This window comes from Bison bison, unplaced genomic scaffold (genome assembly GCF_000754665.1).
Source record: "Bison bison bison isolate TAMUID 2011002044 unplaced genomic scaffold, Bison_UMD1.0 scf7180017864181, whole genome shotgun sequence".
NCBI lineage: Eukaryota > Metazoa > Chordata > Mammalia > Artiodactyla > Bovidae > Bison > Bison bison.
The window spans coordinates 9,450,249-9,461,285 of record NW_011494753.1 but is presented as its reverse complement, the minus strand read 5'-3'; the positions used below and the strand labels follow the sequence as shown (position 1 = coordinate 9,461,285).

The window sequence follows — 11,037 nt, the reverse complement described above, 5'->3', positions numbered from 1 at the left end:
CCCAGAGAATAATATATGTGGATTTTCTTGTAAGTGTTATGTTTTTAAAACTCCAACTTCATTTTTTTTGGCTGTGTAGCACAGCATGTGGGATCTTAGCGCCCTGGCCAGGGGCTGAACCTGCACCCTCGGCAGTGGAAGCAGAGTCTTAACCAGTGGGCCACCAGGGAAATCCCCAAAGCCTAGCTTCTGGAAGAAGAACTTGGAGACTAATACCAGAGGATATCTGTTTGAAACTACGTGGATGGAGTCAAGAGTATGAGGAACAATTTTCATAGCTTGCCTTTTTAAACTTTTCTCTTCAACATTAAATACTTATTTAAAAAATAATATCAGAATAATACATTATATATAGAAAAGCATCACGTAACTGTTTTAGTTATCATTCTTCTTCGGGTTACCTTGGGGAAACAAATACAGGAAGTGTCTAATGCAGTAGAGGGGCGTAGCTGGCAGGCAGTATCAGTTACTACTACAAAATCCCTGCACACATCCCCGCCTCAGACTTTAGGTCCCAGTTCCCCAAATCGGAGGTGTCTGCTACCCTTCCTGTGGCCTCACAGGGACTCTCCCCTCTGCCAAGTGTCTCCCCCATTTCCTTTCTTCTCTCATCTCCATGTAAACTGTGAGTCTTGGGCATCAACTCCTCAGAAAGCTTTCTCTGATGGACACCCTTTCCTCCCCCGCCCCCTCACACCCTGGCCCCATTAGGTGCCCCTCGCTACACCCCAACCCCCAGGGACTCCAGAGTCTGCTGGGTCCTCTGAAGCCCAGAGGCCTTGAGCCTGTGGGCTCCCTGTCCTGGAGCGCTGGCCTCGCCAAGGAATGAGTTCCCCTCGATGGGATGAGGGCATTAACAGCTAGCAGCAGATTCTGCTTTCCACCCACACAGACATCTATAAGTTTCAGTTTCCCCTGGTGATGCTGCTCCTCTGACACACACAAAGAAAATCTGAGTTTCGATTTCCCTTAAGCTCTCACGAGGAAGGCGCCTGGGACTTCCCCTCTCATCCTGTGGGGTGCTGTGTGCAGCAGCAGCGGAAGAACAACGATGGATGGCTCAGGCACGAAGCTCGAGGTCCAGCAGGGAGGGCGGACACTCACACAAGAACAGTAACAGAAACAGTGGGCAATGGGCACGAAGACAGCCCCAAAGCAGTGGGGGAGCCCAGGCCCCCGGGGCTCATGGGCGGTGGGGATGGGAGGGAAGGCTTTTGAACAGGCGTCCCCAGCTGGGCGGCCTCCAGAGCAGTGGAGAGAGGGACAGGGAGGGGTCAGCAGCCTGGGCTCTGGCCCTTCAGGGAGGGGCCCTGGGGCTGAAACCTGAACCCAGTGGCAGCTTGGTCTACTCCAGGAGGACCTACAAGAGGAGGGCCAAGGCGGGCACTGGCAGGAACCAAAGGGTAAACTGGATGGAGCCTGGTGCCAAGGCAGTTGGACAGAGCCCTGTCAGGGAAGGCTTGGTGCCAGAGGACAAGCCAGAGGCTGTTCCTCAAAGAGGAGGCTCGAATTTCTGTGGGTTTCTTTTTCACAAGCCTCTCTAGGATGTGAGATTCATTCCTTAGAACTCAAGATGTCTAAGGCCCTCATTCTCTGGGGTCCCTGGGGTTTGAGCCGGACCAATGGGGAAACAGTGACCAGGCGTACAGCAGGAGGGGCAGGTGACGGCAGCTCCATCTCCCCTCGAGTGTGACAGGAGGCCCTGCCCTTCGCTGGATGAACAGTTTGCCCGACACCCACATCCTTCCTGCAAACCTCTCCCCAGACTATAAGAGGAACAGAGTGCCTGCTCCTGCCTGCTTTCAGGCCCTCGTCAGGAAGGGGAACTGTGGGTGATTCCAGAGCACTGTTGGGGCTCGGGTCACGCTTCAGGGCCTGGGTCCCAGGCTGGCAGCACGGACATCACCTCGGAGCCCTCTTCCCCACCCCCATGACCCCTATGTCTCTCCAGATACATTGTAAACAGCACATTTATTTGAGGTTTTCAAACCTCTGGTAAGAAGCACAGGAACAGCAGGGCTCTCTGTCATGCTGCCCTGGCCCCAGCCCATCGGGCATGCAAGACTGAGGCTGGGAGATGAGTCAAGACACCCTCAGGAGCAGGGCCAGGGAGACGCCGCCCTGCCCCCCTTCTCCCCCCACCCTCCCCCACCCCAGTCTGGGCCTGGACTGCAATCAGCAAGGCAGACCGAGCCCAATCTCAGATCCCTCCCAATGCAGGGACCTCTGCTTGGTCCCTTCTCTCTCCCTCCCCGAGCTGCTCTGATCCCCCTCTCTAACCCCCTCTTCTGGAACTTGGAGCCTGAGTCACATGCAGAGCTCCCTCAAACCAGGACCAAACCAGCTGCTGTTGGGTTGTTTCCGTCAGCCCCTCCTCTCCAGCCAGGTCGCCAGAGGAGCAGGGCAGGCCTGGCTCTCCTGTCACTGCCTGTGTACCCAGTTCAGGCAGGGCACTCGGCAGGGGACCAGGATAGCAAACACTTGCTGAGAGAACCGCTGTGGATGAGAAGGGCAGGGCTGCCTGACTCAGCCTCTCCTAGCTCCAGTGTCTCCCAGCCTCCACTCACTGTCTCCCACTGGGTCTGACACTCCTCAGGGCTTCAACAATCCAAGGTGCAGTGCCAGGGCCTCCACCTCCAAGATGTCTCCCTGGCTTGGTGCCCGGCTCGGGGCCAGGCTACTGACAGGCAGCCAAACCTGCTACTTCAAGGCCTTGAGGACAGCCTCCAGCTTCATGGCCACGGCCAGGTCGCCCTTCACCTTCAACCGCCCACTCATGTAGGCCCCCAGGGGCCGCAATTCCCTGCACAACAGGGACCGCAGGTCCTCCTCAGACAGCTCCACCACCACGTCGGGGATGACATCAGGCACTCCGCGTCCCACCCTCCCTTGCCCTGTGGGGAGAAAGAAAAGTGAGAATCAGTGGGGGGACAGCAATGCTACAGTGGGTAGAAGCGGTCAGCAGGTCCCACTGGGAAGGGTGGGAAGAGTGGCTAAGAGCTCAGGTGCTAATACCCAGGGTTCAAGTCCTACTGACTGTGTGACCACTCAGAGCCTCAGTTTCCAAACTGGTGAGATGAGGATGCTAATAATCACTAAGTCACAGGTTTATGATGAGAAGTAGGTGACATGATGCGCAAAATGCGCTCAGACAGAGCCTGGCACGAACAGGCCTGCAACGCGTGCAGGGCTCTTAGTCCAGGCAGCTGGGCCAGCCGGGCGGTCCTGCTCATGGGGATGGGACAGGGAGCCCAAGGCCTGGGCATCACTGCCTGCAGATGGCATCTGAGCTCCTGACAGCTGTGTGTTTGCCTAAACTGTTGGCAGGAGCAGGGCCTGGTCTGAAAAGGACCACAGGTGGTAGGGCTGCGAGCAGCCCCAGCGGGGAAGGAGAGGGCAGGGAGGGCAGCGGCACCTGCAGTGAGATCCAGGAAATAGATGCTCTGGGGGCCGCTGGGCAGGATGACGTTGAACTGGTAGCAGGCCCCGACCTGGCTGACCAGGGCCTCGGACAGGATGGGCTTCAGAGCCATCAGCAGCCCCTCAGCCACAGGCTGCTTGGGGCTGGGCCCGGCACCCCCGTGAGGGGCAGACGGCTCAACCTCGCTCACCATCTCCAAGGTATCTGCTGGTGGTGGAAACGGGATGGGGGAGGGAGGCAGAGAGAAGGAAGTCAGTGCGCTGCCAAGGTCAGGATGATGGTGGCCCCCGTGCCTTCACAGCGCTCTCTCTTACATCCCCTGCAGCCTGTGTTCAGTTTCCTCCTCTGCTAAGAGGCTGCCCTTGAGTTTCTAGCCATAACCCCAACCCCCTTCTCTAAATCACTCCAGCCTTGAGTCTTAAACCCTCTTCCGGATGCTGTTGCTTCCTCCCATGGAGGCTCCCAAAGGCCTCCGCACGCTCAAGACTCTTCTCATTACCTTAGTTCTGGTCAGCTCTAGAATCGGGGTGGCTGGAACAGCCGGGCAGGGTGTGCACTGCACAAGGCGCTTGGTTAAAGGAACAAGAGGCAAAGCTCAATCTGTGCTGGACACGAAGCTGAACGCCCGGCGGGGGGAACCACCCTTTCCCTGAGGCTCCTCACCTGGTCCAGGGCGCGGGGCACCTCCTGCCACTGAAGGCACACTGCCTCCCAGGAAGTGGAGGGCCAGCTGCTGCAGGGTGCTGTCCAGGCTGGGCCCTGCTGGGCTGTCCTGGGGCGGCTGGAGCACGGCCTCCACTGCCAGCTCCACACGGTCCACCTCCAGCCCCCAGGCCCTGGTCACATCGTTGATCTCCAGCTGGAGGAAGTGTGGGGAAACATGGCACTCATTCCACAAAGGTCCCATCCAGAGCACCTTCTTTAGGCAGGTTGGTATGGCCACGGTGACTCATGAGGTACCAGGCCAGCCCTTGAGAAGTGCCCAGCCTGGACGGAGGCAGAGGGCAATTACAACGCAGCCATGGGAAGTTGTAGTGTGCACCAGGGGAGGGTGTGGGGCAGGGAGGAAGGGGTGATGCTAGGAGGAGGAGGAGGAGTTATACAGGTGAAGGGGCATGAAGGAGGACCCTTCCAGACAACAGGAACAGCATGTGACGAAGCCCAGAGAGGAGCACCTCAAACCTTTGGGGAACTGCGAGTAACCACAGCTCCACGCAGCCGGACCCTCAAGTGCGGGCTGGGACACTGGAGACAGCCAAGGGGGCAGAGGTGGCTGCTCTCTCTCATTTGGACTTACTCGGAGGCACAAGGGGCCCCCGAGAGGAGTTTAGCAGCAAAGTGACAGAGCAGTCTTCCTAGCTGCAAAGATTCTCTTGGCTGCTATGTGGACGCTGGACTGGAGGGGTTGAGGATGGAGGGAGACCAGGTAGGATGGTGTTTCAAACTGCAGGCAAAAGTTACACAGACGCAGTGTCAGGCAGAGGCGGCTTTGAGCCGAGACACATGGCGGAGGGGCACAGCTCTTAGACTCTAAGCTACAGAGGACACCAGAGAAAAGGCACCACTGGGCTTCTCGGCTGCCTGAGCGTGCGAAAAGAGGAAGGGTGGTGAGGAGCTGGGGGAGCCAGGTTTCTGATGAGGGTTCTTGCACAGATCATGAGTGTGGGCATTCACCCAGAAAGCACACACAGAGGAAGGCACAGATGTGGGGGTGGGAGGGAAGGAATGATGAGCATTCCTTTAGGGAAGGAATAAGGTATTTTTAAATACATTAAGCTTGAGGTGTCTATGGGACAGCGAACTACAACTGGGAAAGTAGGTCCAGGAAGCAGGACAGAATGGGACTGGATCAGAGTGTCATGAATAATTAGTGTCCAGAAGTAGCAAACAGCCCCAGGGGGATCACAGGGGAAAAGAGACCACTGAGGGAAACCTGGAAACAGGAGGACAGGGAGTAACCAGGAGTGTGGAATAACGGAATTCAGAGGAAACAGGGGATCCAATCATAAGACAAGGACGCGCCCATCGAGTCCAAGGCCGCCTCCAGGTGACTTGAGGAAGGACTGAGAAGTGCTCCCGTGCTGGCAAGAGGGAGGTCACTGTGGGGTCGGCAGTGACGTCAGTCTTAGGAGCCTAGGGGAGCCTAGAGTAACAACAGGAAAGGAGGAAGGAAAGGGAAGAGAGGGGTGAAGAGCTAGAAGGGGTGTGGGACAAAGGGAGAGCATGCACAAAGGCAAGAAGAGGATGAGCGGAGGGAGGGAGCCGAGTCCTGGGCCCCGAGCACTGGGCAGTGCAGAGGAACCAGATGCTTCCAGGAAGGCAGGAAAACAGCACAGAGGTAGATGAGCTTCAAGGGGTGACCACTGGAGGAAGCTGGAAGAGTTCTCACCCTAGAGCGTTTTCTCCAAGGATCAAGAGAAAGGCCTGCTGCAGAGGGCTGGGTAGGGGTGGGGCCGGCAGTAGGGGCCGGGAGGAGTAAAGCAGCAGGCACAAGTGGGTAAGCAGCTAAGAGGACCCAGCAAGGGAGAGATGGGAAGCGTGCAATCCCTCCAGGTGCAAAACAGGCAGATGGAAGAGTGAAAATGAGAGACGGATGTCTGAACCAGGCCTCGCCGAAGGTGGTGGATTTCCTGAAATTTGATTTTATCCAGGTGCTGAATCCACTTTGCCAGGAGCTAAGTCAGTCTGGGTAATGGCCCTAAAGGACTCTAATGCCCTGGTATGGGACTCACACCCCCAAATGGCCTCTCTTGGCTTTGTTGTACCAAAGTAATGTGCAGCAAGGCCAAAAACAAAGGCCAAGAACAAAATCTGATTTGTGTAAGACCAAGCAGTGGACTGGAGGGCAGGGGCAGGTGATCTGGCTCTGGCCCAGCTCTGCCCTTGACCACGGCTCTTAGGGGCAAGTCAAATAACCTCTGAGCCTTGATTTCCTTCCTCCAAAACAAAAGAGTGATACTAGCCTTTGTGCAGCAAAATGCAAAGCTGAGATACACTGAGGCAGCCAAAATGCTATGCGTGTAAGAAGTATTGTTACTATCACAAATAGAATTTTCTTGGGAATTTCAGCCAGTTGATTTATTTCCTGAAGGGACTGGAACCTCCAGGAATGGCATTACCCACTCCCTTCCCTGCCCTCTAACCCTGGGGAAGGCAGAGCCTAGAGGAACGAGGAGAAACTTCACCCATGGTCCCCTGCCAGGACATGGGAGAAAGCCTGAGGTGAGCATGGGAGCAGGTGACTTGCCGTCACATGTGTATTTCAACCCCTCTTGTCACAGGAGGGATCTGAGGTGAATTCCAATGTAACTGCTCACACTCAGACAAGAGGCAGCAAAAAGACCCAGAACAAAGAACACAAAACCACAAAAATGCACATGCTGCCTTGGGGAGCATGGAATTCCCCAGAAGGTGACTGGGCCAGGAAGGCCCCTGCTCCTGTCACCCACCTGCCTGCCCAGGAGTCCGCTCAGAGCCCCTGAGGCCCAGCGTTGTCATGGCAATGCCTGCAGGGCAGTGAAGAGTGAAACCTCGGGCAGTCAGTGGCAAGACTCAAGGCCACTCCCCTGGCCCAGCCCCTTTACTTCTCAGGCCCGGTTTGCCCAAGATTGCTATGGTCTGTGCCCATCTTCCATTCCTCAGCTGACAGTCCCACCAAGACCACTGACTCTTCACAAGTTATTACACTCTTGGGACACCAGGTAAACTAAGGCCCAGAGTGATCTGGTGCTATGCTAAAGTGCCCCAGCAGGCAGAGCCCGGCCCGTGTGCCAGCCACGGAACTCTGCCTGGTGCAGAGCTGCCTACCAGGAGTTGGTCGCTGATCTTGAGCTTCTCCATCTGGATCTCTCGAAGGGGCCTCTTGAGCAGGGCCTTGGTCATGGCATTCTGGGCTGTCATGCGTGTGGCTGTGTTCAGGTCCTTCACCGTCATCACCGACAGTACTGGGTCCCAGATGCGGAACTGGACGTCGGCCCCCACGGACAGCACAGCCCCATCCTTAGAGGCCAACTGTTAGGAGAGGCCAGGAAAGAGGGGCAGGGGCTGCAGGGAGGCCAGGCCCACTGAGACCACCTAACCTGACCCACTTGCCTGGCCACTGGCTCCTCGAGAACAAAATGGTAACCCCAAGTGCAGGGGTTCGATATATAGAGCAAAGATGTCCTCCCAGCCTCCCTCCTCCTTTTTCTGGTGTCTTCCCCACCCCTCAGCCCTGATGGCTACTCGCAGGCCAAGGTACTGACATCCACAACACACCCAGCACAAGCTCCCCACTCCCTCTATCCAGGGGAGCCGAGAAGCCCCTCACCTTGCAGGGAGGAACACTGAAGGCTCGTGTCCTCAGATCTACCCTCTGAAAAGAGTCGATGAAGGGCAGGAGCAGAACCATACCGGGTCCTTGAGGGGTTCGGATCCGGCCCAGTCGAAACACGATCATGCGCTCATAGGTGGGCACGATCTGCTCGTAATAGCAAGGGAAAGGGTCAAAAGCACTGAGCTGATGCTGACAATTATGTCTGCCCAGGTCTTTCCCCCACGTCTCTCCCCCAAGTTCAGGGTCAGGGATCCTTAGCTCTGTTTCCAGATGAAAAAAACCAAGCTCTGAGAGGTTAACTGACTTGCTTAAAAACCACAAAGCCCCCAAGTGAAACAGGCAAGATTTGAAGGCAGTTCTGAGTAACTCCAAAAGCCATGCTCTCAACTACGATACTGTACTGACTTGATTGTCTGTGAAACCTTTTACCTATGTGGTCTAAAGCTAAACATAACTCAAACCAGGAAACTGTCTGCCCTTGTCTTAGTCAAGGGATAAGCTGGGCTGCTCTAATAGTGACCCTGAGGGAAGGGCTTTGCCAGCTTCAGGTTCCTGGAGTCCTCAAGGAAGGAAATATACCCAAATTGAGAAATGAAGGCTGAGAGAGGCAGTGACTTGCCTAAGGCCACATGATATTTGTTTCAGTGGAAGTTTTAGGATTAGGATTTAGGGCCTTCTAAGGAAGGACTCCCTTGCAGACCACCCAAACCCTAAACTTTCCAGAGATAGTGACTGCTGTCTGGGGCTGCATGAGGGCCAGCTTCCGCCTCCACTGCAGCTCTCAGGTGTGAGCATCTACTCTAGCTCATCCTTTCCCTTCTGCCCCATCCCTTGCTGAAAACAAGGCTGAAATTCCTTTTACTCATCACTTGCTGGGCCAGGTTGAGTGTTTTTCATTTCTAACTTAGCCTAACCCAAAAGGAAGAAGATATTTGTGTGTACCTTAACACCTGTGTTCAGACCCCTAAACTTGGGCATTTGGGAAGACTTGTTTCTGTCACTTACTGGCTCCCAGTAAAGTTGAGCCTCAGTTTCCTCATCTGAAAGCTGAGAATGAACAATTCTTGTCCAGCCCATTTCACAGTGTTAGTTGCTCAGTCATGTCCGACTCTTTGCGACCCCATGGACTGTAACCCACCAAGATCCTCTGTCTATGGAATTTTCTAGGCAAGAATACTGGAGTGGAGTGCCATTCCCTTCTCCAGGAGATCTTCCCAACCCAGGAAATGAACCCAGGACTCCTGCATTGCGGGCAGATTCTTTACCATCTGCGCCCATTTCACAGAGGTGTGATAATACTTAGAGGAAGCGGGCAGAGGATGGGAAATTCATGCACCAATGTTAAAGCTCTCAGTGTGGCCCAACCACTCTGGGGACTGACCCAGCCGGCCTTACCTTCAGGGCAAACCAACCAGAAATGGGGAAGGTGATCAGCAGCAGCAAGAACCCCAGGAAACTGATAAGGCCATGGCAGAAGCAGGAGGGCCAGCTCTGAGGTGCATCTGGGGACAAGAGAGCAGAGACAGTCAAGAAATGCCAACTGCGTCTGGCATGACAGCTGCCGGCTGAGTGAACTCAGTCAAGTGCACCTTTTTGCCCACCTTCCCTTTCAGTGGCTCCTTCCTTCTCAGAGCTAAGATGTTCTTTCCTAACTCACAGTGTTTCATTTCACTGGAGTGCCCTAAAGACCATCAAATACTTGCCTTGCCTAATACTAACTCCATATCTGTGGGCAGGAGCTAGTTAAGGGCTGTTCCTTCCTCCCACATATCAGAATCAATTTGTTCCAAGTCCCAACCTCACAAAGCCCATTCTCTGCTAGGCAGCAGTCATTGGAACTGAGAAGTTAATCACAGGACAGCTCCACTCTCCTCACTGGGCTGAGCAGGAGTCAATCCTTTTGTCTGATTTAAACCGCCTCCCACTTCTGGTAAACCCAGGAGGAACTCAGCATCTGTAAACAAATGCTAGGTTGAACTGAATGCTGCTGGCTTAATACCTCCTCCACTATTGGCTGGAAGTGTGCTTTCAGTTTGGAGGTAATGCGTTAACCAGAAGAGGTAAAGCGTCAATGGCTCTTAAACAGATGCCAGAGATGAGGGCTAAGATGTTCTTTCTTAGCTTACAATTTATTCTTCACCACACTTTAATGTTCTAATGACCGTCAAAATGCACGCTTCACTTGAAGCAGCTTCAGAAGAGAGGTGGGGGAGGGGGACTAGGAAGGAAAGACTTGGCTGAAGCACAGGTCCCTGCTCCTGGCGAATGAGAACCCCAGGATGGGGTTGAAAGCTGAGAAAATCCCAGGATCTTGGGGATCCTCTCCCAACCCTGAACTGGAAGCAGACAGAATCCTCTGCTCCACACTTCCAGGAACACCACACCCTTTGGGTTCTCTGAGCACCGGAATACTAAATCTCTTTTCCTGCTTCTTTCTGACCCATGTGGCCCCAGCAGGAAAAGAACTCTTGGATAGGGGCAGCTCTCATTACAGGGAGTCACAGAAGGGCCGAATCCTCTGGGGTTTGGTTGTCAGCCTGAGGCATGTGGGATCTGACCTCTGGGTCAAGGGAATTACTCAAGGCTTTGGAGAAAAACAGGGCCTGGGAAGACACGACAGGCATCTAAGGGCCTTCCTTTTTGGCCTGCGCATCTCCACCAGGAAACCGGCAGATACTCAAGTTTGAGAAATCTAGGTGTCCCCTGAGGTGAAGATTCTGCCACTTCTCGGCGACCAGGTGCTCTTGGCGTGCTGGTGACCTCCTATATCTTGACCTTAGTTTCTTTCTGGGCAAAATGGAAACCTGAAACCTTTGGGCTGATAAATGCCAAGAAGAAATGAGGTGGGGCGAGGCTTCTTTGAAGATGAGAGAGCTCCAGTGCTGCCGCCCCGTAGCTCTAAGAAGGGCGGATGGGCGGTAGTGTCCCAGCGCCTGATCCAAGCCCTTCTCCACATCGTGGAAAACCCCTCTCGGTCCCTCCTCTTAGGCTGCGAGGACGCAAGACACGCTGACTCCCGAGAGGCAGAGAGTTCGGGGGTGCCTGCTGATCTCCCTCGGATCCGCTGCGCTGGGCGGCCACTCACCGGCCCCCGGCCCCACGCCGCCCGGCTCCGGGGACAAGCAGCTCTTCTGCGAGCCCAGGAAGCCGAAGCTTGATTGCTGGAAACGGTCAAAGTCCCCCAAAGGCAGCGCCCGATACCCAGACCTGCTAAGCATGGTTCCCAACAGAAGGCACGCCCCGCGCCCCAGGGAAGTGCGGGGCTTGACCAGCCAGCCGCTACACTGCCCCGCCCCCGCTG

The 11,037-nt window shown here is 55.1% G+C and overlaps 1 protein-coding gene across 5 annotated transcripts in view; it reads right to left on the bottom strand.

The window, feature by feature from the left end:
• The window catches only part of STOML1 (stomatin (EPB72)-like 1), a 15,854-nt gene extending 4,817 nt beyond the window's left edge, over positions 1 to 11,037 (bottom strand). For 3 of the 5 annotated variants that reach the window (XR_825566.1, XR_825568.1, XR_825567.1), the window contains exons 1-7: positions 10,822 to 11,037; positions 9,132 to 9,238; positions 7,731 to 7,880; positions 7,229 to 7,432; positions 4,085 to 4,280; positions 3,416 to 3,628; positions 2,568 to 2,894 (exon numbers count right to left, since the gene is read on the bottom strand). Coding sequence is in view for 2 of the 5 variants with exons in the window: in XM_010843377.1 (XP_010841679.1) it covers positions 2,701 to 2,894; positions 3,416 to 3,628; positions 4,085 to 4,280; positions 7,229 to 7,432; positions 7,731 to 7,880; positions 9,132 to 9,238; positions 10,822 to 10,954 (1,197 nt within the window). In the remaining 3 variants the exon portion in view is untranslated. Of the gene's footprint in view, positions 1 to 107; positions 2,895 to 3,415; positions 3,629 to 4,084; positions 4,281 to 7,228; positions 7,433 to 7,730; positions 7,881 to 9,131; positions 9,239 to 10,821 lie in introns of those variants that run through there. The other 2 variants (XM_010843377.1, XM_010843378.1) reach the window with 2 other exon arrangements.